The 27,579-nt window shown below is 36.9% G+C and overlaps 1 protein-coding gene across 2 annotated transcripts; it reads right to left on the bottom strand.

The window, feature by feature from the left end:
* Positions 1–472: 472 nt before the first annotated feature.
* TUBGCP5 (tubulin gamma complex component 5) lies at positions 473–24,086 on the bottom strand. Of its 2 annotated transcripts, XM_030277594.4 has the most exons (24): positions 23,784–24,086; positions 21,264–21,317; positions 21,065–21,173; positions 18,969–19,065; positions 18,263–18,373; positions 17,625–17,704; positions 17,006–17,141; positions 15,345–15,462; positions 13,879–13,968; positions 13,089–13,182; positions 12,514–12,760; positions 12,199–12,401; positions 11,405–11,520; positions 9,846–10,114; positions 8,784–8,982; positions 7,411–7,599; positions 6,666–6,848; positions 6,315–6,399; positions 6,091–6,211; positions 5,278–5,456; positions 4,417–4,542; positions 3,795–3,883; positions 2,596–2,696; positions 473–1,512 (listed from the first exon to the last, which is right to left on the bottom strand). In XM_030277594.4, exons 1-24 carry the CDS (start codon positions 23,942–23,944, stop codon positions 1,466–1,468), a joined length of 3,204 nt encoding a protein of 1,067 aa, XP_030133454.4. In that variant the 5' UTR covers positions 23,945–24,086; the 3' UTR covers positions 473–1,465. The 2 variants fall into 2 exon arrangements, with proteins under 2 accessions (XP_030133454.4, XP_004174796.3); XM_004174748.6 differs by lacking the exon at positions 18,263–18,373.
* Positions 24,087–27,579: the final 3,493 nt, after the last annotated feature.

Here is a 27,579-nt window from a genome sequence, read left to right as displayed (position 1 = left end):
AAATAAATAATCTGAAATCTTAAATGAGAACGAGTCATGGTAAACTAGAAGTACAAACTACTTTTGTTAATAGGTGTCCACCTACCACAGAAAACATCCTCTTGGAAAAGTGTGTCAAATGGTAGCAAAGGACAATACAAACATACTGTTCTCTAAAGCAAAACCTCCACTCAGTCAAACAGAGGACATGTTACAGGGCAGTGGAAACTTCCTCAGTGATATCCTTGAAAAAACATTTCTTTTCCTTAAAACATTTCATAGCTATAACTTGGAAGAACCTTGAGATCTCCTGTTCAAACACAAACACAAATATTCACTTTCATATATAAAGCAGTTATTAGTTTGCAGCTGAAAGAAATATAATGAGACACACACAGTCTCAGTAGTAAAATACTTAATTTACCTTAAAGAAACACCTCTCAAACTTTAAGTTGCTGACTGAATTTCAATAGAAACACACACAACAGTGAAATTCTAATTATCAAATCTTTTATTTATTCAAAAACTTCATTAGGTAAATAGCTATGACTGATTTTATCTCTTTTAATGCAGGTGCACTGATGTCACAATTCCAGAGAAACTTTAAAGGAGAGGAGACAGGGCAAGTCATCTCGTGCAGAACAAGATTTACTCGCATTTACTTGTCCAGAAATGTACGCTCTGTACCACAACCTACTGCTTTACAGGAGATTCGCTATTAGATGCAAACATTCGTTCGTAAAAGGCTTAGAAGAAGGATAAAGGTCAAGTCATATCTGACAACCTTTGAAACATCTCAACAATCCAATAATTAAATTTAATACATTTCACACTTTCATCTTAATCCTACTTAAACTGACCACAGTTACCACTAAAATTAGCAAGCATTTGAACATTTAACATAAAAAATACTAGTGGTTTATGTTCTGCTATAATCCATTTTGATAAATTAATCTTTTATTTTTTACATCAGCTTCTTGTAACAGTCTTTTTAAAGATTTCTTAAGAACCATTAAGTAATGGTTCTTAGCCTTTATGCAAAGGAAAAAAAAAAGGCCAAAAATTAATTTAACCAACCTTCTAAACACCAAGATTTGAGTCACACCACTCCACACTACCCTGTGACCTATTCACAGCTCAAAAATTAATGGAAAAAAATAAACCATCAATTATTCATAATTAAAGAAAAAAAAAGTTCCTTTTTTCAGCATGATATAGATTTAATGTATTTTCAGGTAAGATTGTTTACATGGAATGAATTTTACACTATACATGTTTTTGATGTTGAAGCCTATACAAACACTGCCCAATCAACACACTTAAATACCTGTACATTATTTACATTTTAAAATATTTTACACAGCTCCAAAACACTGGCAACATTTAGCTATATACATTTTAAACTGAAGTGCAAAATGCTTACAGTTCTTTAACACTGAATTTCAACATAAATCCTCTTATCAGTTCTTCTTTAATTCAGTGGGCGTTAACTTTGTTCCATGCCAGCCATCAGCGACAAAGCTAAAGATTCCACTGTGAAACAAACCATAAAAATGTAGCTAATATTTGCATTTGCAGGACTCTGCAAACATTTATTGCAATATTTATTCTGTCCTTTAAGAGAATACCAGTTTACTTTTTAAATTGTAATACTGTAGGACTTCATGACAGTAACACATTTTGTAAGTCTCTGACAGCTTAGATAATATTTCACCACACTCATCATCAGCTACCCAGTAGTTATTTCATGTGGTAACAACTGGTAAGAAATTAGCTCCTTTGTCTGAAATACTGTTGTACGTAAAAAAGAAGTTGTGGAGGTTTATATACACCAAGCCATTCTCAAGGATGGTTCTGCAGACAAGCACTTGTAGATGTGAGTAGCAGTGATGGCAAATATTGCCTGTTTTGTACACAGGTTTTAGACTGGGAAAGACCTTTAAAATAATCGAGTCCAAACATTAACCTAAAACTGCCCAATCCACCACTAAGTCATGTCCCCATGGCACATCTACAGGTGGTGTAGAAACCTGTGAGATCACTCATCTGCATCCCAGCTAACCCTGATGCCCCACAGCCTCACTGAGCAGTTGCCCCCCTAACTCAAACTGGCACAATTTTAAGCTCATACCAGGTTGTAAGTAGAAGCATAGATATGTCATCCTCTGCTGTTTCTACTGCCAAGGAAATAACAGATGGGCAGAGCCAAGAGCCCAGTGCAGTTGCAGCTGAGGCACCATAACACTAAAATCCTATCTGTTCAAGATATATTACAGCTGTCATTCCCAGTATCAACAAAAAGAATGCTCTTCTATGCCCCCAGAACTTAGTTTCATTAGTTTAGAAAACTGCTTGTCACTTGCTTGGCTACAGACCTTCCCCTCATCAAGTAAACAGATAAACTGAAGACAGCTGTCATGGAAAAGCTTGGCACAAACATTCTAAAAAAGTAATGACTTTAACTTAGTAAGAGGTTAAGTCTTGGTGTCCCTCTATGCATAATTCACAAACTAAGATTATTTTAAATGTGCCAACAAACATTAGAACAGATTAAAACATAAACACATTCCTAGCAAACTTGTGTAAGCAGGTATGTGAAAAGCCTCATGTACTTACAATGGGGAAAAGAGCCTCGACAGACAGCTTTGTTGAGAACAGTTACAAGAAACATGTGACAGTTTTTAAAATCCGATTCCATCTTCTCTATGGATTCCATCCTACAAAACAGTTTAACAGAGGAATGCTTAGCAGACCAGCCCCTATGTTATCTTCAAAATATGACCAAAATTTCACAGTAAATGAAAAAATATTCTTTACATAGAATTCTGGCTTGAACTTACAATACTTCAGTTATACCTGCAAATGCTACTTCTACAAAACAAAGACAATTTTGACAAGAGAATCTGAGCACCAAAGGGGCATTAGTAATTTTGTCATCATTTTAGAAATCTCTGCAGTGACCTGAAGGAGCAGTGTGATTCTGACACTTATCATTCCTACATAGGTTTGTAAGCAAGAGAGCCTTTCCTGGTCCTTACTGCTTTGGGGGTCCTTGGGGACCTACACAGCCAGTAAAACAGGGACATCCACACTGCTTTACTATCTGGCAATCACTTGAATTCCACTTTGGACTCTGTCAGCCAGCACTCACCAGTCAAGGGTGAATATACAGTTCACAACAGTTACTCCTTTCCTTTTTCCCCCTCTCCCAAGAAGATATAGAGATGACAGCAGCTATGATTTTTTCCTGCCCCATGCAAGAGCATGCAACCACATGGCCTGAATTTCAGTCTTTATCAACAGCACTCACAAATTATTTCTGACACTCTGAATGAGAAAAACACTCCAAAAACGGCAACTTCCTAATGTCACAGGAGAGTGAGATCTAAGTTTTAGGTAGCATCTGTGCCAAAGAAAATTAGCCCTGAAAAATATGAAGTAAGCCAGTCCACACCAGCTGGCTTCAGGATTTCTGAGTGTTTGACAAAGCCTTGGAGACGTGCCGAGTATCATTCATCCTTCAAGCAGCAGGCTGCACAAACAGAAGTATAAATGGGGAAAGAACTGGCTGCAAAAAGGGATCTGAGGGTGCTGGTCAACAAGATCTCAATAGGAGTGAGCAGGGAGGACACCCAGGAGGGCAAACCCCACCCTGGGGTGCATCAAACACAGCACAGCCATATGGACAAAGGAGGTGACTGTCCCACTGTATTCAGCATTGGTGCAACGTCACCTGGAGGTGCAGTTCTGGGCACAAAATCATACTCAGAGCTGCAAAATTATGACCATGTAGAATTTTAGGTATGTGTACTTACTTCCAAGCCCCTAAACCAGCTTGCCAACGGTCTGCAAACATCAATACTAAATTTAACACTTTCATTATAGCTTCCTTCACAAAGCTCACCTAAAATAATTAAACCACAAGGAGAAATTAATTGTTAAACATAATAATTTTCATTATTACACTGCAATACAAAGGTTTCACATGCCACTAATCTGACCTGTATAAACAATCTCCTAAGGACAATGTGATTCTTCCAAAGTGAAGATGTTTGTATTTGTTCTCTAATTCATTTCCTAGCTGACTTCTTGGATGTGGACTTTGCACAGACAGTATGTGGGATAAAAGGTTACAAAGCTATCCAGGTACCTCCGTTCCTGCCATACCACTATGTATAATTCTCCTAACATTAACAAGCCTCAGTTATAAATAAATATCAATATACCAAATATAAAGAATTCAATTTTATCCTCTTTTCTTGATAGAATTGAGCTGAGAACAGCAAGGAAAACTGGATCTCAGTGTGAAAAGCTACCACTTCCTCAAGAGTACCTATATATTGCTTAGTATATTACCAAACAGACTGCATAATTAGTACACAACTGCTTTCTTGTCCTGATAAGTTAATACATCAAATATACTAAGTTTTTACCCACCTTTTCTCTCAATAAGCAGCGATCATGAATCGTAGATAGATATCGGTAATGAATCTTTATCAATTGATCTAAATCTTTGGCTTCTTCTACCTGATGCTGAAATTCCAAGCCTGTACTGTGGAGAATCTTAAAAAAAAAGACCAAAGTTATTAAATTCAATGCTGTACACAAGTGATTATGACTCTCTTCCAATATATTTTTAAAGAGCCTGAAATTGCATGTTTCGTTTGCTCTTCCCTCTTAAATTTTATGATTAGCTTCCAAATTACCATCAATAGCAAAAATTTCAAGTTCTTCTCATAACTACACAGCCACATTCCTCACAGAAATAGATATACTGCCACTTCACAAGGACACAACGACTATCCTTAGAGGCTGAACTGAAGCATATACTAGTTTTATTAAAAGGAAAAAAAGGCAGATAGAGGAGATATGTGTCTACAGGCACTGCCTTTGTATTTGAAAAGACATGCATACACTGTGTACTAGAGATTTTTGAGAAGAATCCAACTAAAACTTAAACTAAAATATCTGTTGTAGTATTTTTAGAAGCATAATAGCTCTTAATTTACAGCTTACAGAAACCTCATCTTACATTACTGTGCTTAAATCATCTACAACTTGGAGAAACAGATAAAAGAATCAGTAACACCCAAAGATCAATCATATGCATGTAAAACTTCTAAAGCATTTTTAGAATTACTGATTTAAAATGGCCAAGTTGCAACTGAAACATGTACAGAAAGGAAATTATATTTACATTTTGCTTTTTACCCGAGAGGGTTTTTTAGGTTTTAAAGGAAAATGAATACTTCACCTCCAGTTACATTAATATAAATGAAATTGTGATATAAGACAAACCCTAGTCATGATGTAGTTGTGCAGGCTGTTGACAAAATGCATAAGTTTCACTCTTAAGAGGAACATGCGATGTATTTGTTGTTTTATGCTTTCTTTTTGTGGTCCAAATACAGGAAGTGTTCCTTGTTCTAATGAAGTTCCTTCCTTAACCTCTGAGTTTTCTGCAGCAGAGACTAATTCTTAAAAAAAAGAAAAAAAGCAAGAGTGTGGCGCTTTTTGGGAAAAGACTTAAACAAAAAGTCATACTCATAAAGTTTAAACAGTAAAAAGACACAGACTATTAGGAAGATAATTACTTAGCTGATGTTCAAAATACAGATGAACCCACCAATTTCCTAATTTATTTTTCTAAGACATGAAGTCTATATCCACTTTACATGGGACAGGAAGAGTATAAACATTAAAAAATACCTTTCCATAATCCCCCAACAGTTTACTGTTTTTCAATCTCAAATAGAGTATTTTTTTCATCTTGTTTTCTTAACTTGTCTGCAAGGTATTACTCAAAAATTAGGGTGTGGTAGACAAACTTTCTTTCAACTGCAAAGTAGAATGAAGTAGCAAGTTTCCAATATAACTAACTAGACTTGAATCAAAGAGACAAAGGGAATACATGAATGGTGCTGTCCCTGGAGCTGAAAAGGAGTGAAAGACACACCCATCTTAATACACATAATTTGCGACACTGAGATTATTATTTTATATAATTAATCAAAATTCTAAGTAATTTATACTACTTATTGCAGAAAGCAGATAACTAATCATATTCTTAGACCACAAAACAGAGTATCTTTCATTGAAGAAGTATCTTACCATCAAATCGTAGAACATCTAGACTATACTTGGCCCACTTTATTTGCAGTAAGAGCAGAAAAACTTGATTGTAAATTTTTTGGCATTCTAAGCTTATAACTATATCCACAGGCCAAGGAACCTAGCAGGAGGAGAGAATAATAAAGATAGAAAACATAAGTCACTTTCATACAACATTTCAAATGTGCTCTAGAGTAAGAACTGCAGCCATTTTAACTCACTACCTTGTAACTCAATGTCAAACCATCTAAGGTGTGGACAGGGAGCTTCTTCTTTGCTGTATCACCACTTTCAAACGATATTGATAACCTATGCAAGGAAACAAGTGATATAATTGGTGAGAATATGTTTTAAATGAGTAGTTAGTTTCACTAATTTCTATTTCTCACTGCTAACCATTAACTGTCTGATTTAATCAGGAGGACTTGGGTAGGAAAGAGGACAACAGCTCAAAACTTCATTAAAACACATAATTTTAATGAGTACACAATAATTAATATTGTGCTATGCAAGTTAAGTACACTAATACAGTTAAGTGTGAAAGAAAGGTAACTAAAGCATGTTTTGCACTTTACCTTGCACTGTCTTCTGGATAGCGTTGACCAACTGCTTCTTGTAGGTGAACATTTAAGAAAGCAACATTCTGCCAAGTTTCCTTTTCTCTAATTTTGTCAAAAATAGATGTATAGAAGTCATACATAGTATCTCCAGCTTCAAGTAAGAAAAAATTTCTCATTGCCTGCAAATATTCCACAAGCCTGAACAGAAGAAACATATAACACTTCCTGAGTCTCATCATATAAATGAATACGAAACACAACTGTTACAGAAACAGAAATCTTAAAAACTCCTCACAGCAAAAACTCAGTATTGATACAAACATAACAAAGTCTACAGTGAATCCTTTGTTTAACCAAGGCATTTTTCCCTGAAAGCTTTAACAGCTCCACTAACTTCACTGGAAGCTATCTTAAAGGCTAGGTAATTCTCAGAAATAGAAGAGTTTGGAAATGCTGTCCCTCCCCGTAAAATGGATTTTAAATGACAACACTACTAAGAAATACTGTTGGAAATAATATCCCCACCAAATATCCACTGATGACAAATGACAGCTTTGCTTTGATTCAAGCTAGACCAAGTTTTCACCCAAGAGCCTATCATGTCAGATATGATACCTTCTCTCCTTAATGACATTATAGCTGTTTATCAAACTTAAGTAGAAACACAACATGGAATTGCTTCTTTTAGTAATGACATGCCACTGCTTAAAAAAAAAAAAAATAACAAAAAAGTTAAGGAAAAAGAAATCTACTTTCTTACCTATAATCCTTCTTTAAAGTTTGCATCAAATTACCACAGCATTCCAAGTACTGCTTGTCTATGTGAGGATAAAGACAAGACCTCAGTGTCAGTTCGAAAGTCTGGCAGGTCACAGATTCTGAGGATCTATCCACACAGACATCCCCACCAGTAAACTTCTCATGAAAGTCACTCTGTTCCAAATACAATCTTCAAAATAAAACAAGATACTTAGGGAAGAAGGCTCATTATTCATACAAGGTATAAAACAATGTCACACCTTCAAGGATTTTAATCAATTGGGTCCTCTGCTCTGAAATATATGGCGCAGGGATAATAAAAAATTATTATAAGCAGAGCATGTATCCAGCCTATAAAGTGATCCATCATACTGTTTGTGTATCACCAGACATGAGAGTACCACAGAGGACAGCATTCTACAATCACATAACTGCTTAAGGCATACTCCTGAAAAACATCTTATCTATAATATATGATGGGAAGAAAAGTGTCTGTGTTACACATTTGGTAAGTTTGATTGTTTTTACAAAGAAAGCATCAAATTATTGTAATACTTTGTAAAAAGCTAGTTGCCAGTTGTAACCACTCTAAGAGGAAGCCAACTCGTAGTAGCTATTGCCTGAATAGATTGAATGAGCTAGATGTTGAATTAATGTATCAATTTTGACAACTAGAATAGTTCCAATAAACAAGAGAAATCAAGTCCTATCTATGATTTCTTTAAAACAAGTTCCTCCTTTTTTTAATGTCAGTTTTAAAACATGCAAATACACCATTAGTATTTAGTAAAAATATACACGGCTCTTTTCTTATTTGTAATCACATAATAAGATTTTCAGAGTTTATCCTTCCTGCTAATTTCCAACACATTTATACTCTCTACAGGACTTCCCTCACTATGAAGACTTAAGAATTTTTATGCAAGTAACATGAATTTTGGAAGGCTTTTACAGTTAAATGATTTAACTGCGGCAAAACTGGAGCGGCAGCAAAACTGAAGCTGCATTCTTCTAAGAATATACATGATGCAAATCAAGGACATTGTGTACAAAAACCAAGGAAACTCATTGAAAAGTTCAGATTTTACAATGGCATTCACTATTAAACTCCTTATTTGCCAAAAGCCTGTTATGATAAAGACTACTCCAATTTTCTATGCTAGCAACTGCAAGTAGAACATTCTTCACTGATTTTGTTTTTCTTTAACCATGCACAAGCGGAGTTTCTATTTAGCTTCTGTCACTGATTGTTGGTGCTCGTCTTTATTCTGAACTTGCTTGTTTTCAGTAGCAGCAGCAATGAAAATGTTTCCACCAAACGTTACCAGGCTGAATATTGCTTTCAACAACACAGCAGGAAGATCATTCATTTACCTGGCAAAATTAATAGCCAGCAGTGGGTCATGGACATCATCCAGTTCCAAGTGTCTTTCTGCTATGGACTGCATCTTTATCAGGCTCTGCTTTGTGGCCTGCTGTTCTGTAATAATGTCTGGAACAGACTCCTCCCCATGCCGCAAGCGAGACTGTACTGATTCCAAGAACAGTGTGTATAAACTCTTCCGTTCAGCATCTGAATTGGGCAACACATTGGACAAAACATCATCTTAACTAAAAGAACTCCACAAACATTCACAAGCTAACTTTTAAAATGCTACATTTAGACCACTATTCAGAAAACCAAATACTCTCAAATACATATTTAAAAATACAGGACTAGCCCAATGCCTAACATCAGGCATATGGTCAAGTGCACTGCAGAATGAGTATCTGAAATATTTTTAAGATTGTTAAAGAACTTCCTACTTCAGGTGCAAAAACAATTAATTTTTAGCACCTGACAATCTTTCAGTACGTACAGAAGTAAGTCTCCAAAATAATTTAATTATCTCTACTTTTAAACATGAAGAAGCAGCAAAACAAAAAAAAAAATATTGTTTCCTTAAAATAAAAAAACAAACCCAACATTAATTGTAATGTTGTATTATGTTTTACAATCACTCAAGATGAACATCCTAGATGTCCAAACATCTTTGATCTACTTATGAGTAAGCTTTAAAAAAAAAATTCCGCACGCTACTCAACCACTGAGTAATGGAAAACACTTATTTATTAAAAACCACCAATATTACTATTACAACATACAAGCTGATTTTGTATCATAACAAAAAAAAATGTTTTGTAAGCACATGAAAAGAAGTTTGAGAAAAATTTGAAGCAATTAAAAGAACATGGAACTCTCAACTTTATTCACTTTGCTCTTTTCAATTTTTTGCATTGGAAGAGTGGTTTTCATCAGACCGGAAGTTACCAACCACAACACTGGCATTCAACAGAGTGTTTTATTATTCTAAAGCCAGGGGAAACCCATTACCAAAAAGACACCCATACTGTCAGACAGCCTAAGGCACGATGGTGTACAAGCTGATATCTCACCTCTTGATGCAGCCTGCTGATGGGAACCATCTTTGCACTGAAGGTTCTTCAACAGCTGCATGGATTTTCCAGCCATGATAATTTGCTTTAGCACAGGTTTCAGAAAAGAAACCATTGTGTGCTGTCTGCTTGAAGGGGCCTGATCACTGCCAGAACTGGCACTGGCATTATCACTCATCTTCTCTTCATTCTCTGTCTTTTCTGACACACTATATAATGTGTAGGTAGCATACCAAAAATCTCTGTGATTAACTGGAACGTTTTTGTTTCTGTGAAGAAATAAAAAATTTATTATTTTCCTTTCCAAAAGGAAACTTCATTTCTAGAGGATATGTATCCTCTTTGTTCTGTGCTTTGCCTTTCTCTTAGAACAATCATGAAGCATTTTGTAAAACTGTCTAAAATTAGCTCATCCTTATTTGCAAACTATCTAGGAAAAGGATAAACAACTAGCTCATGGGAGATAAAACAACTGTACAACCAAATAAACCTCAACAGCAAGTCAAATAGAGCAATTATAATTAAATTTGTCTAGGATGTTAACTATTCAAAGTGGCATGCATCCTTAGTGTCAAAATGATGAGCAACTGATTGCTGACTTATTTAAAACCTCAAACTGAAGCAACTACTACTAGGAAAGCTGAAAAATTCTAGAGTAGGTGAAACTCAATTTGTAGTTCACTTTGTATTCTTTTGTTGTTTATATCAGATACTCAGTTTGGTCTTTGAAGTCAGATGGAAAAACCTAGATTAGATAATTAAAATTAGGTAATTAAAATGAAGCATAAATATAAGTTGAGATCAGCACTGTTGGTAGCACTCAAACACAATTATAGAACCACAAAAAGAGGACATAATAGGAACACTAAGGATCACTGCTACTAAGGAATTATTAGTACTGCTAAAGCTGTTGTCTTACTTCATGCTCACCTCAATATGTGTTAACAGACACAGGTTCAATTAAGTTTAGCAGATAGGGGAAAATGGATTTGCAATTACAAGCCAGAACTTTAATTTCTATATTCACTTTCCACTCCAAGCTGTCAAAAAAGGGACCAATAAAACGTAGCATAGCAACAGAACAAGAATTAACAGCTCAAGTAATGTTTAGGGTATGCGCATGTAAGTCAAGACACCATATTAACTTTACCACAAGTCAAAAGCAATGAGCATTTAAATTCCAAATAGCACTTGATTCATAACAACTTAAGATCAATAGAAGAATTTTAAAGTAAATTTTGTAATTTTTGCAAATGTCTTGGGTTTGAAAAATGGTTAACTGCTTTTAAAAAAAGGCAGTACACTTGACCTGCTCATTACTTACTATAAATGGAAAACCCCCCAAAATAATTGATTTCTACTCTACAGCAATATGTGGTAGAGATCCATACCTATGTAATTTCCCTGATAGGAAGTCTGAGACAAGTTATGATTACGAAATTATTTCTTAAGCAAAATAACAAATGTGAAAACCTACTTTTACTGTTACCGTTTACCCTAGGTTCTACAACAGGTTTACCTGCACAGCATTATATGAGTCTTATATCAAGCATCCCTACCTCTGAATAATAAATTCCTTTGCAGGATCAAACAAATTACCATGGACTATCCACTCATCCACTGTCTGTAAGTATGGCCTCACAGTTTCAACCCAGAGAGAGAACAAAAGTGATACCTGAATTTAAAGGAAAAAAGAAAATAACTGGTTGAAGTGTTTAGATCAAGCATTGAAAGCAATATGGTGAAGTCTAATCTCTTAATTGTGCAATCAGTTTGTAACATATACATAACTACACTTAAGGATTTTAAAGATAAAATGTCAAAATAAAAAGTGCAGCCTTTTTTTTTTTTTTTTAATGGAAGCCTGTATTGTTCATGGTTCCCCTTGTTACTCTTGTCATGACAAATCCAAACACCATTTTTTTACTCTAACATCTCTGAAACAGTAAGGGATAGTCATAAAACACTCTGTGGTTTCATAACATCAAAATCAGGAAAACGAAAGGCTATAATGACATCAACTATATTTTCAATTTTTACAGTAACTTATAATCAAGTTACTGTAAAAATCCAAACCCCCATATTTCAGCATTAACTGAATTTTGCAGTTGTACAAACAGGAGGGAAAGCTATTCCAAAGTTCCCTCTTTCAAAACAGCTTCCTGGCCTCTGATTTTCTAGAAGTCCTTCCCCTGGGTTCTCAAGAAACACTGCTCTTGATCTTCTCATAAATCCATTCTCATCCAGGCTGAATGAACTCATGTCAAAAAACAATGCATTGGTTACTAAATCTAGTAACTAATTTAGTTAGTTCTAGTGTGTTGTTCTATTAAGGAAGGATTATTTCCCCTACCGTTTGCTCAGATGCCTCTCCAACACTGTCATATTCAAGAATAGCTTTGTACAGGGTATTAAGTAGATGAGATGCTCGTACAACATTTCTTGTGTCAGGTGGCACTTCTGCTATTCCTGTGCTGAACACCTTGTGAAGTACCTTCAGCTGTGCCAGTCTGGGAGACAACTTATCTATTACTATTGAAAGTGTGACTGTCTTATCTGAAAAAAAAAAAAAAACCCAAGATGCATAAAATAACAGAACAGAAATGCAATTTTGTCAGTGTTAATTATTTGTGTGTCCCCCTCATGTAAAAATTCCCTTGCACTGTACCTTTGTTGATTATGCATTTTTCAATTTCAGTAAGTTCTTCTTTAAAGCTAATGAAATATTTATACAAAGCCCACATAAAAGCTTGGTAGGTTCTGAATGGGGCTTCAGTAGTCTTCTTTGGAGTGGAAACTGTTCCATGCATTATGCTTTCTGGGCTGTGTCCCATCACTTCATCAATAAACTTCTGTAGTCTAAATACAACTTGACCATATGCTGCTATCTGCTCTAATACAGATCTCAGGCAATTCTAAAAAAAAAAAAAAACAAAAAACCCAACCCTTTAGAATCATCTAACAAAAACTGTAGTTCATAAAGGCTAAAAATTGAATTACAATATTATTTTTATGAATTAAAATATTATAAAATTCTGCAATTGCTATTGCTTCATCACATTCTCAGATACCAGAACAGCCCATTCAGTTTTATTAAGCCAGATGCTCTTATTTAAATAAAACACAATTGTAGAAATATGCAGAAAATTTGTAGAAATTTCCATAAGAAGTAATTTAATTTCCTATTCCCACAAATTACATATTTCTAATGACATATTCCTCTGAGATTCAGAAACAACTTACATGGGTTAAATGAGTTACAATAATATCATTCCGCACAGTCACTTTTCCATCATTCAGCTGAAATATAAAAAGCTTTTTCACTCCTGAAAGTAGCCTTGAAAAGAAACAAAAAGAGTAGTAATTTTCTCCCTTTATGGACTTATATGTAATTAATAAAAGAACTAGCTCTCCCTTGCCTAAAAGTTTATTTTCTTTGAGTAACAGGAGACCACAGATCAAGTACAATGCTATTGGTACTGTAAGCTGTTGCTAGAACAAAAACCATTGAACATTGGCATTAAGTAAATATTTCCTAAAGTTTCTTTCCAGTTGAGATGATTTCCAGCTATAGGATGACTCAGCCTGCTTTCTAAAACTGGATACTGTTTTATAAATCTATAGGGACAAGATAAGAACAAATTAGTTCTTTTTAACAAGTAGACTTGAATAATCAATGCCAAAAAAAAGTAGTAAGCTACCTTCTTCTTCATGAATCACAGAATGGAAGGGACCTTAAAGATTAGCTAGTTCCAGCCTTCAGGCCATGAAGTGACCCCCTTTCACCAGACCAGGTTGCTCAGAGTTGCACCCACCCTGCCAGGGATGGGGCATCCACAACTTCACTAGACAGCCTGTTCCAGTGCCTCAAATGCGAATGGTTAACACACACGCAGCATCTTTACTGTCAGAAACAGTGCAAATTAAAAGCTCAGGAATGACTCCTCCTTTGGACATCTTCAAAGACAGCCCTCTCATTTCCTTGAGAGAAACACTAGAAGTTAAAATGCAAGCTTTGTGATGCTGCACTTACCAAAGAGTTTCTCGTATAACCTGGGTTTCTGTGACCAGCGTCCTCTCTTCTGGCACATACAAAGGATCACTGGTGTACAAATGGTGGTCCCTTAGAAAAAAAGGAAATTAAAACAATTTAATGGCTGAAATATTAGCTGAATCAGCTGAAAGTAAGAATGAAGCAATAATCTTTAGGCTTAGTTTTGTTCTGCTCACATCTGAGCAGATTCAATGTGCATGGGGACATTTTAAGTATATAAAAAAAGCACAATTTGTTCTCATATTGCTAAGCAAGATACCATGGAAAACACCCAAATATTATCTCATCTTACACAGACAAGAAATTAAGTAGCAAATGCCTGAAGTATTGCATTTCCAATATTTTAGGGGTGGGAGGGGGAGGGAGGTTGTAAGTTTGGGGTTTTTTTTTTAATTATTCAGTTATTTCTTTTCAGTTATTTCTCATTCAGTGCTGTGAAAACTTATCATTACTTTCTATAAAAAATACTAAGCTAAAAAGTAAAATACCAAATTCTCTATCTCATATAAGAAAATGTTCTCTTTAACTCACAAGTTTTCTTAAGAAGTGGAAACTTTCATAGCCATGTAAGAATTTTCTCTTATGATCCTGTCTTATGCAATTCTTTGTAAACCTTTCTCAGTACCTTTTCATATTTCAGCAAGGTATAGAATGATTATTTACATTTTTAGTATTTTTACTCATCAGTATCATCCGTGGCAAAAGTTATGCAGTTATACTCAAAGTCAAAAAGTTCAAATTAAGTAATACTAGTTATATATCATACATATATGTAAAACATACATCTCCTAACAACACTGAAGCAGCAGCAGAGTTGCTTTATTCATGCTATCCATCTTCTAATATTCATAGCAAATTGTGGTTCATAACTGGCTAGACAACCACCTTATACTAAAATAACTCCTTCATTAAAAAATTCATTAAATTCAGAAAACCAAGGGCAAATCTAATGAACTTCATTACTGATACATCAAAATTTGGGACAGGAAAGAATTAGACTCCCTTTTCTTTTTAATTCTCACTTTCTTTCCAAGGCCATGGCAGATTATGGCAATATACCATTTTAAGCTCCTCCCCTACACAAGGGAGGCATGAAAAACGTTTAAAAAATTTAAACATTAGGAGACTCCTCACTTCCAGGACCACTTACTTTCATAAGGGTCAAGCCAAACAAAATCCAACAGTAAGATTCACATCTTTGAAAAATGAAACCCCCCTCTCTGACATGAGAAACTTAATAAAAACTAAATAAAAGGATAAGAATCTATTAATAGAGAAAGAAGTTAATTTGTTCATCTTATTAGTTTGTACCCCTTTAATTCTGTTCTTAAGTGAATTGTAATAGCTACAGTATCTTTATGCTTCCAACAGTAAAGAGGTTTAAAAAAGTCAATATTTAGCATTGTATGCCAGGAAGGAATATGTAAGTGATATTGTTTTCTTACCAAACTGCAGCTAGGTTGGAATGCAAGTGCAAACTATGTGAAAAGCGAGGAGCCCTTCCTGTCCAGTACTGAGGAACTACGTGCTGCTCCAGCCAGCTGCGGGCATCAGGCTCAGCAACTGTGAAAACATGTGACAGGCAGCAAGGTGTTTTTATTTATGCAGGAAATGCTTACAAAACACAGGAAGAAGTTATTAATAAGCCTATTCACTCAGCTGCAGAATCACAGATCTTTTCAAATGAATTACCATTTACAACCATTTACACTTTACTGCACTGGGAATTTAATACCACTGTGCACAAATTTACACAGAAATGCCACATTTCCCAAATTATGCAAAAGTTCTAAAAAATAAGCTCAGCACTGGTGAGGCCTCACCTGGGTACTGTGAGCTAGGTTTTGGGTGCCACAATGTAGGAAAGAGCCATAAGAGTGTCCAAAAGAAGGCTACAAACACAGTGACAGCCCAAGAGGGGAAGCCGTATGAGGAGCAGCTGTGGTCAGTTGGTCTGTTCAGCCTGGAGAAGAGGGGACACCTCACCATTGTCCACAGCTTCCTCATGAAGGGAAGTGCAGGAACAGACACTGATCTCTTCTCTCTGCTGACCAGTGACAGGGCCTGAGGCGATGGCCTGAAGCTGTTTCAGGTGATGTTTAGGTTGGATATTAGGAAAAGGTTCTTCACCTAAAGGGTGGGTACTGGGCACTCAACAGGCTCCCCAGGGAAGTGGTGATAAGCACCAGCCTGACAGAGTTCAAGAAATGTTTGGACAGCACTCTAAACCACATGGTGTGACTCTTGGGGATGATCCTATGCCGGACCAGGAGTGGGACTTGGATGATCCTTGAGGGTCCCTTCCAGCTCAGGATATATGATTCTATAAGCTTGAAGATTTACATGGTTTCCAATTCTTATCAAAAAATGTGCTTCTCTCTCAGGTAATCCTCAAATGCTATATACAAAAACAGGCTGACTTAAAAAATAAACTGCCAAATGTCATTTATCACTAAATTCCTGTTTATTAGACATTTAGTACTTTTTCTAAAATGTGATTTTCAACAGACCTTTACCTAATCCTAGTTAGATAGCTACTGCTTATACAATATATATATATATATATATATATATATATACTATGCAGCTGTCACGTTCCAGGTAAATTGTACCCCACAATATTTTATGAAAAAGAATACAGCTACATTTAATACTCCTGAAGCTATTCAAAAGAAAGCTACTAGTGCTATAACTAAATAAATCTTTCTTTTTTTCAGAAACATTTCATATCTGCAAATGAGCCAACTATTTCTGTCAGAAAATAAATTTTGTTTTGGTATTCTGATACTTAATATTTAAAAATTACATTATATTCATACAACTAGATGCTGCACTAACTCTAAGTTTTCATTTCTATATTGGAATATTCACATAAACTTCAACAGGAATTAACAGAATTCTTCTCCATTAGCACTAACAGAAACCAGATAAAGCTTTCCATATTGTTTCTTTACTATAAAAAAACTCCATCAGTAATGAACAGTAACATGCACTTTATATTACAATTACAGATCTGTAACACTACCTCACTAAAGAATAATAGAAAAGCTGCATTACCTTGCTAAATTTTAGTACATATATCAGAAGAATTACAGCTTATTCTAACCTTTCCAGGCAGCATTAGGTACTGTCTTCTTATTTGGATCTTGGTCTTCTAAAGGTGTCCTGTCTACCTGAATACCTGAGTCCTCTCTACTCAAGGGCTGAGTGTCCTCTTCCTCTTCACTTTCTCCAGACCAATCCTATGAAGTGCAACAAACCCCAGGACATTTCAGTACAACACAGCAGACACATTTAAATTCAGCTCCTATTCAAGCCAAACATTAACTATTCTTTTTTTACATTATAAAGTAAATTCAGGACTAGGACTAACATAACTGTCTAACAGAGAATGATTTTAGTTATACACAACATTAATAACCAGCAAATGAGAGATCTAGAAAAGATCACAGAACTGCAGCAAGCTCTGATTAGGTGGAAGCAAGGGTCAGCAGAAGCAGATAGTTTAACTGCAGGACTAAGTCAAAACATTGTGAAAAACAGAAGTATTTGTATTACTGGGATTCTGCTTGGGTCTGTTTTATTTCATGGTATTGAGCAGAGTACTGGGGAATCCTGCAAGAATCAACATGCAGAGCATACAAACTAGGAGAACTCAATCAGGTCTCTAACACACTTCAAACCAGTTTATACTGTTGGGGTTTTTACCTTAAGAAATTACTTACTGGTGTATCTACACCTGGGCCAAAGTAAATTTCTTCTCCTTCCATCAAATACTTTCCCCAATCAAATTCTTCTTCCTTTTCTAAGAGAAATATAAATATAAAAATAGTAAGTACCACATAACTCTGACTTTCTTTTCCTCTAGAAACACTTCCAAAGTTAAAAATATCTTGATACTCTATAGCTAAAACAAAAGACATTCCCTTCCACTTAAGGTTACACCACTGTTCCAGAAACAAAGTTATGCACTTTCAACATGACATAAACTGTGATGTCTCAACCATGTATATCCCTTATTAATTCTCAACTTTATTGCTTATACACTCAAGATATGAAACACAGAGTGCCATCAGCACATTTAACTATATTATGTTACACTACCCTACACTTCAATCCTGGAAAAGCATGCAAGAATGCAACACGCCACTTATTGTGACTAGGAAGTCCCATTTAGCTCAATGGAAACATTCTAAATGCATAATTTAAATATGCACAAGGATCCCAGACTGTAAATGACATAAACCAAGAAATGTCTTACTCTCCAAAAAGACACCACATACCCATGATGTGATGTGAGATACTTTCAAAGTAACAATCACACTTACGACATATGATATCTTAAACATGAAGCTTACTCAACTGTAATTAGTGTTGTTTGAGATAACTTCTTCATATTCACATTCCTGGAATGGGCTGAAAGTGCATTCAAAACACCGCCGAGGGAATGTGCAGAGATCATTCAAAAAGGAATCTTAAGATGCAAGATTTTCTTTAGGTTAGTCTGAAATATTCTCCAGTCTATCATACAACACCGTAAACAAATGGGGGATGGTATCCACTCAAACTTAAGCACAAGCCTCATTTTCAGGCACTGAGTGAAAAAGTCCTACTTTAGAAAGCAGGCAGCTGGGATCTCCCTCTGGAAACCTTCAAATGTATCTCCCTTTCCTTGATTATGTAGGAAACGTAGGAATTTACATAACCAAAACTTTTTCAAGAGAAGTAATATTGAAGTGCAAGACAGAGACTCAAGATAGAAATCCAATGTCTGTCTTTGAGCATGTAAGCACTGCTGAACAGGTGGAGAATGTTTGTTTGTGATAGTGGTACAAGTCAAAGAGAGTTCCCAAGGTACTTCAGTGGCTGGAAAACTTAATTAAGTGATGCAACATAAACAGGGGTAGGAAAGACTTGCAAGCTATTTTAAATGTATAAATTATAAAGACAACCAATAAAGCAATATGAAATGAAGGACATAATAAAATGGAAAGGAAAAATGTCCATCTTATCAGATTGCAGTGCAGATTGCATCTTTCATTAGCCATATAAACATCTTGCAAACTTACCCACTTCTTTGACTCTTGGTTTTTCCACATAGGTGGTGTTGGATGGCGAATCAGACAAACACAACAGAAGAGACAGTATGGAATAGTGTGTATCTGTCTTTAAAACACATTAGGAAAAAAAGTAAGTCTGTAGGTGGTCTAAAAGATTTTGCTTAGTAACTAAGTCAGCCTATTATCTGCAGGAATGTTCCCCATTAGTTCCCATTCCTCAGTCCTGAATTACAAGTATAACATCTGCAACATGTCATTGAAGGTTATCCATTTTCTTCTGCCTATTAATTAACCAATCACTATACTAATCCTTCAAAAGGATAGCATAGGATAGCCACAGCACATGCTGCCTCTTACTGAGCCAGTAATCAGAGAATATGGAAAAGATTCAAGTACTGTGAAAGTAAGAAGTCACCTCAGGACAAGGGATAATGGACAGCCACATAAGCATGGATGAACTGGAAGGACACAGGTAATGGGCCTGCAGGAAACCAAGTCTTAGCTTCCCTTTTCACATGGCCAATTATTTCACACAGAGGCTAAAATGAAGTTACCTACAATCGCTACATTTTAATATCATGTTCACATTATCTTCTCAGATCTGAAAATCTACACAAATCATGAAGGATGAATCTTTAACTCCAATATTGCCATTGTGAAACAGAGGCCTTCAATCAGGTTAGAATACTGTGCCAACACTGGTATGGTCCAGAGATTTGTATTATTGTCCATTCCCTAAAATCTGTTTACCAATGTACAACCATTTCTTACTATAAAAAGATTTTTCTTTAGCCTCATTGTAACTTTATAATGATCTTCAGCCACCATTTCACATTTAGACATTCTGCTGTCTAAATCCTTATACACTTTCACACATTCATAAACACACAAAGCTGTTTTGGAATAAGTTCCAGTTGTATTTTAGAAAAAATAATTCAAATTCCTGATAAAGCAGCATGAGACTCACCTACTATAAAACAATTATAACATGTTCCTACCGAACATTATTGATTTTGTCAAAGAAAGCCAGTAGGTCATTGACAGAATAACATGTGTGAGCTAGTGTTCCACCTACCAATCATAGAAACCAATAAATAATTAATCTTCCCAGTTATGTGTCACTGCTGAAAACTAAATGCCATTTAGCTTCCCAAATACAAGATTAATCTATGTCCAGCCACACCTCAGCTGCATTTTTAAAAAGAAAAGGAAATAAGAATAAATTTTGGATACTTGGAACATTAAAGCATTAAGTGCTTTCTTGGGTATTTGGTTTGGCTGGTTTTAATTTCATTCAAATCTCAAAGCAAGCACTACTAAAGGTACATTTTCAAAAATCTAGAGACTATAGTCTAGTAACTGAATATGTTAAGGTGTTAAGGGCTCCTGGGTTTTCCCCACAAATTAAAAGGAACCTAGAACACACAAAGAAATGTCAGTTCAATGAGAAGTAAAATCAGACTGCAACTCAGAACACATGACTCTATTAAATAACACCATTATATGGAGCACCACCTTTTAAATCAGAAGCTTAAATCTACCAACAGGAGAAACTTTCTACGATCCAATTCATTATTACACTGCCACGCTGGAAAGAAAACTGAGACAACTTTCATGATATTCATCCAGTCCATATCCTAAACTTTGATTTGATACAAAGTGTATCAATAGTGAAATACACTCAACAGTCTCAATATGGAAACTATAGAAGAGGAGCACTCCAACTGAAAACCGCAAAACCAAAACACCCAGATGGATTACTTAAAGTAAAAAAAATTGGCAAATAAGAAATTCTCAGTTCATTCTTATTTTGGTACAGACAGGAATCCAGATTCACCTAGACTCCAGCTACAGCACTTGTACAACGCTCACTTTAAAACACCTGCTCTGCAATGAGATCGTGTACTTCTAAGTCATGAAACTCCACATGCTGAAACTCTGAGAAGATGAATTTTGATTTCTGGAAATCCATGACCTGAACAGCAACTACGAAGCCCACTACTAAGTTATCTGAAATTTCCAACACATTACAATTGAAGCTCACATTGTCAGCGTAAACGCAAGAGGGATGGAAAAAAAGAACAAGGAAATTGCAACGTACATACCTTTGTTTCTTCAGTACTTGGAAGTGGCAAGTTCAGAAATTTTTCTGTTAGTCTTTTCCAGCTTGCAGCTTTTCCAAGGTCAGAATGAATTACCAATTTTTCATGTATTCTAATAACACAAATAGTGTCAAGAAGGCTTTTTAAATATATATATATATATATAACCAATGTATTATTAATATATAGACATAAAACTTACCCTTCTATTGTTCTCTCTACTTTATGACTGTTCACATCAAGAAAACGGTGAAACCTGTATAAGAAATATGTATTAGAATATGTTTAAAAGGAAGCTGAAATAAGGAAGAAAATAAAGCTGACTTACTTATATGAAGACAATATTACTGGTTTAATAATGCACACTTAATTCAGCAACAGCATTAAGTATCAATAAAATTCAATCTTGACATCTCTTAGCTCAAGAAGGTTTAAATATAATTATCCTGAAAAGTAGAAAAAATTGAATGCAGGTTACATCTAACCAGCACTCTAAGCTGAATGGAAAATTACTACTGTACCAGCAAACTAAGCAATTAAAGTATGCTGTCTGCTACGTCAAGTAGTAGATCAAGGAGATCAAGAACTATGTTGTCAAAGACATTGGTTTCAAAGTCACAAAATTATTTGAGAGCTGCATCACAGGCATAGGCAAAACAAACACTCATACGGGAAGGCCTCTAAACCCAAAAGAAGCTCCTTTTTTAATGGATAAGGGAGAGTATCTAAATGAAAAGAGAGCTTGATCAAAAATAACGACAGATATACCAACAAAGGTGTATACATACGTATAGGGACAAAACAGGAACGCGTGAAAGGTAAAATGGACTTTGGAGACTAAATTAGGCTATGAATAGGCTCTTCAGATACAGAGATTAAAAGACAGGGAGTAAGATGTGACAACACTGAGCACAAGGTCAAGACACTCTATATGCCCTCAAAATAAAACCAATGTTTCCAGCAACAGGTGACAGAAAGTGATAATTTTCTCATGACCACAGACAGAAATGAAAACTGCTGAATCCCAATTATGAGCAACAGTTAAGCTAAATAGACTGAAATTCAAAAGAAATATGAAATCACCTCAATGCAAAAGTAATGAACTAGAGAGTGAAACTCTAAGGCAGCTAGCAACGATTTTTACTAAGTAGCACTGCAGGATGAAGATAGGGCCATGTTAAAGAAAAGAAAAAAATACTTTGTTAACTACAGATACGTTAGTCTGATTTCAACTGTATATAAGGATTTGGAATAAGAGCATGATAGCTCTAAGTAGGTGGCATTTAGATTTAAGAAAATATATAATTTATTACAGCACATTAGCTTACATAGGAAATCATTAATTCAAAATTGTGGTAAGTATAAGAACTGGAAGATGTAGAATATCACACTAAAATGACAATAAAAAATTAAATTAAGATTCTGTCCTGAAAAGAAAAATCAAGCTGCAGGGAAATTTTTAGTGAAAATTCTTTAGTCTCTTACTCAAAGCTTTAATTAATGACTAACATACATGAAAAAAAAAAATCATTTTTTTAGGCAAGTTGGGAACATCATGAATAGAAGAGGATTAGAGTGCTGCATGGAAATAAATAGGTGGATCAAAGAACTACAGCACAGAAACATCACCAAATCTAACAATACAAATCACAAGTTTCACAAATTCGAAACGAAGGAGAGTTTCTGCTATAACCTAAGGTCTCACTGTTCGTAAACGTAATATTAAATAACTTCAGGCTGATGTTCCATGCACATTCTTGGACAACGATTCTGTCATTAAAAAAACCTTCCTCTTCCCAACCCTCCCTGTTAAAAGTTTCTTGTTCACTTTGCATCACCCCCTCTGTTTTCTTGACACGTAAAAAACGAAAATTAAACCCTATCAATTCCCCAATCTAAAAGAGCACACAGCTACACAAGCATATAGCTGACCTAAACTGAGGGTGCGATTTACATGCTAAAATAATTTTATTTGAGCCTATTAGTAGTTAGGATTAACAGATGCAATGCAGTTATGCTACTGCTCCTCCAAAAACGCATTTATTCAGTATGAAAAATGTAAAGTAGCATTGATTTTGCACGGATTAACTACTAGCTGCATACGATTTCAAAGAGGCAGCAGTTAGTGATAGTACGGGTAATTGGAAATACATCGTGTAAGAGTTTCAGAGCTTTCACAGAACATTCTGAGCTGGAAGGGACCCACAAGGATCATCGAGTCCAACTCAAGGGGGCTGAATACACTGGAACAATAACTGTGATAACTGAAAACTGTGTGAAACTTGAGTAAGGGCATTTTAGGCGGCAGTCTAAAGGGCTACTATGTATTGCAAATTAATGAAGACCACGCTTCTGACAAGCCCAAATAACACCAAACACGCTCTCTTCCAGCAGACCGATAAGCCTTTCACACAAGCAGCACAGCTTTCTTAGCCAGAAGGTTCATCTCAATTTGGCAGACTCCTCCTCACTTGCTCTTTATACGCAACCATAATGAATCTCCCTGCAACGAAGTTTTGGGCGGCTAAATGAACACGCTGAAAGGCACCTTCTAGCAGAGGAGAAAATCCCTAAAAGACCCAGATCCAAACGCGTCGGAATAGCAGACATTGATCCTGCGGCAGAGACTCGCACACGGCACCCGGCGCTCAGGGCGCACGGCGGGCCCGGCCCCGTCCCACACCCCGCGGCAGGCACCGGGCCCCTCCCTGCTCCCGCTGACCTGAAGTTGGACCAGGCGAAGCTGAGCGCCGCCTGGAAGCGCTCCCCGCCCAGCTCCTCCTCGGGCAGGCTGGTCACGCAGCGCACCAGCGCGCGGACGGCGCGCTCCTGCTCCTGCTCGAAGCGGCCGCGGGGCCCGGGCGAGGCCGGCGGTGCCGCCATGGCCCGGCGGCGGGGCGGGGGTGACACAGGGGGACTCCAGGGGACACAGGGGGACACAGAGGGACACAGGGGGACACAGAGCCGCCGCCACTGCCTCCCGCCCCCTCCTCTCGCGAGGCTTCCCTGCGCCGCGCATGCGCGTGGCGGAGGGGGCGGGCGCTCGGCGCCTCCCGTGGCGCGGCCAGCCGGGGGCGTGAGGCGGGAGGGGACAGTTCAGCGCCGCCGGTCCTGCCCGACTGCTGCGGCTTCCCTCTGTCACGGAAATGACTCCTGACTTCCTAAACATCCCCGTAAGCATCCGGCATCAGTAACTGGCAATTGCTGATTGATTACAGAATCTCTTCGGTTGGAGGGGCCTTCTGAGATCATCGAGCCCAAACACCACCCTGTCCACAGACCATGTCCATGTCCAGCCCTTCCTTAAACGCTTCCAGGACGGTGATTCCACCACCTCCCTGGGCTGCCCATTTCAATATCTAATCGTCCTTTCTGTGAAGAAATTCCTCCTAATGTCCAACCTGAACTTCCCCTGGTGCACATTAAAGCTATACTGTTTGTAGGATGATTACTCAACCAAATAAGGCCCCGTGTGTCCTCCCTGACTGAATCCCTTCTTTTGCACAGCTGGAGAAACCACTGTTGGTGGGTGCTCTATAAACAGATCCTGAGCAGGACATCAGGAGTGCAGTGGGAAACCGATTTGTCCCAGTTCCATGTCAAACCTTCACTGAGGAGCATAAAATGCTTTTGTCTGTTGACATGGTTTTGTAGGACTGCGAGGTCAACAGCCTATGAAATTCCTTCTGGAAATAAACTAGCCAAATCAATGGGTAATTGTATTATTGTTCAATTCCTGTGAAGGAATTGCTGCAGTTGTTTTATCCTTCACTGTTGGGCCTTGTCCCTCTTGATCAAATCAACAATTATTGGGTTGTAATCCACCTCGCCAAAATTTTTTATTTCTCTTCTCCATTAAGAAATACACCGGCACAGTGAAAGGAGTAGTCAGTAGTGGATCAGGAGAAGTGGTAGGAGGAAGACCTCAGAAATGCCCTAATAAAGTTAATATATATTTAATGTACCAACATAATGTGAAGAATTATGTAAAAATGTAGTGGTTAAGATAAATAACTTTGAAATTCTTATAAGTTAGAGCATAGTAAGAAACACTAGCACATTCTTATCTCTGTAGGCTACAACCTACCTTAGGGTTGAGATGCAGAACTGCAAGGAAGTGGTGACCTGAGTGTAGAATGTTCAGCATGAACATGAGATCAGAGGGTCCCTGCTCCAGAGCCTTTCTTATAAAGCCTTAGCTTAATGCGCATTCAAAGGAAAAGTCTCTAAAACTTTACTGGTGTTCCTCAATCTCCTCTTGATGCTGCCTGTGTTTTCCACATTAGATTAGCAGCAGTCTTTTCTTTTTACTCCTTAGTTGATGTAGCCAACCATCAGCCATAATTTGTCCTGCTATATTTTAACTGTCTGCACAGTCAGTAGACACTCCGGTGGTTAGTACAGTAGTAATTAATAATTGGAATACTGTGACTGGCTTTTAAACAAAAATTTTATATGCTAAGACTTCAAATGTTCTTTATACAACATAATTGTGGTTATCACTTAACCCCTAGGTATTTAAGCATACCTGTGCTACCCCTGCAATCACTATTCAGACAGAAAGTTCCAGGCTTTGCAGCACAAGAGCATGTGTGTGTCACTTGTGTCCTTTGTGGTGAGAGGAGTGTGGCAGTCACCTATTTCAGCATGCCATCACAAAAGAAATAGTGATATTTTTGCAGTGAGAAGGATTCCAGATCTTAGCAGCTGCCCTGTCACAAGCTGAGTATCCTCAAACATGGACTTTAATGACAGTGGTGTCTGAAAGGTTTCCTGCTTCCCAACTGTCTTGTACAAGTCCATTTTCCTTCACACCACACCCTCAGCTGTGCTGTCTGTTGAGCAGCATGGTGAAACAAAACAGGGAATAAGTTTAAAATAGTCTTGTTTCTGCTTGGCTAGGGGTTTTAACTCTGATCAATTCACTGATCTATTCTTTTGGAGGTGTCAGGAAGAGGGAAGAACTACAATCCCAGGCAGTGAAAAGCCTCCAGGCAATGAAAGTATGTACACCCTTTGTGACTGGTGAATCAGAAATCTGTTGCTGGTTTTCAAAACAGGATACCAGGGCTGGGGCAAATGTATAACATCTGTGCTGCCTCAGTCATGAAAGGCTTTAATGCTACAAATATTTTCCTTTTTTCCCTCATCACAAGCCTCATTTCTATTTTTGTTTTGCCAGTTTAGAGTAGCAAGGCTTGGTATTTGATTTCAGCTGGGTGAGGGAGCACTGGGCAGGGAAGAAGACATGAAGACATGCTCTAGAAGCAAATTTAAACCGGGTTTTTAAGTAAGGTTTAATACTAGGAAGCTTAATAGTTTACTTTTTTATTCCTTTATTTTCATGTGGTAACTGTCTCTTCTCACCCAAATATCCTTCCACATCACACTGCTGGGAATTAGAAGTATTTAAAGTAAAATCTTCCTTTCTCATGGGATTAGATTATATTTGGGAGATGTGTCCCTTTTTGTCATGTCATATTACAATGTCACCTGTGTCTAGTCACATGTTGGAGGAGGAATTACAATGCAAACCATTCGGTGAATTGTGTGTCCTTTAGAGAAACTGCTCAGAGCAGGCAACCTCTCCTCTGTTTTTCAATCCTAACTGATGAGCCAATTTGCTAAGCAGCATTCTAAGGCAGGTGAAGGAATGCAGGAGGTGAAACACATCAGGCTGCAAGGGATTGTTCAACAAGCCAACTACAGGAGTCCATGCTTCATGCTTCACTGTTAACACCTCTGTTACCAACAAAGCTTTGGGTGAATTCCACAGAACAGATGGACAGTATATTTAAAACACTGCATTTGAAGAAGTACTTAAGATTTTAAGGTTTGGGGGCGTAGTGAATCTATAGAAATAGTCATTTAATAATTAGCTGGGGGAGGGTTACAGAACACGTTGTGGCTTCACTTTAACACCATCTTTAGGATATATGAGACTGATGTGCTGAGCTATGTTTCTATGGTCATGCAAAAGTCAGTTGAGATGACTGAATATTAGAGGAGGCTATAGCTCATCGTTTACACGAGAACTCATACAAAATTGCCTGTGAAAAGCAATTGATCTTTATCTGTAACAGGAAGGAGGGCATCTGATAACTTTCTACTGCAGTGTCTTTGAAGTGCACTCAAAGACTTAAACTCAATTCTTCATCTGATGGAGTTTTGCAACTGAATTTAAAATTTAAAATTTAAAACTGAATTTTAATTTAGGACAGATTTTAAAAAATGCTGAGGCTGATGTTAAGTCTGTATTTTATAATGGTTTACACTTCTTGTTAATTGGATGTATGTTTAAATAGACATTTCAGGGCCTTAGTTTAGAGTATCATTAATTGTAAATCCAAAACATTTTTGTGCAAGACTGATAAAGATTTGGCATAAGGTTCAGCTAAGGTTTATGTGATCCATCCCATCAGGGCAGTAGGTGTAGCTGTAATACCTTGTGTTTGCTCTCATGGAAGATCCAGTCACAGGACATAGAAATCCTGTTGTATCCCAGCTATCACTATCTC

This window comes from Taeniopygia guttata, chromosome 1 (genome assembly GCF_048771995.1).
Source record: "Taeniopygia guttata chromosome 1, bTaeGut7.mat, whole genome shotgun sequence".
NCBI lineage: Eukaryota > Metazoa > Chordata > Aves > Passeriformes > Estrildidae > Taeniopygia > Taeniopygia guttata.
Note: the sequence above shows the minus strand (reverse complement) of the source record. Positions and strands in the feature narration are given on the sequence as shown.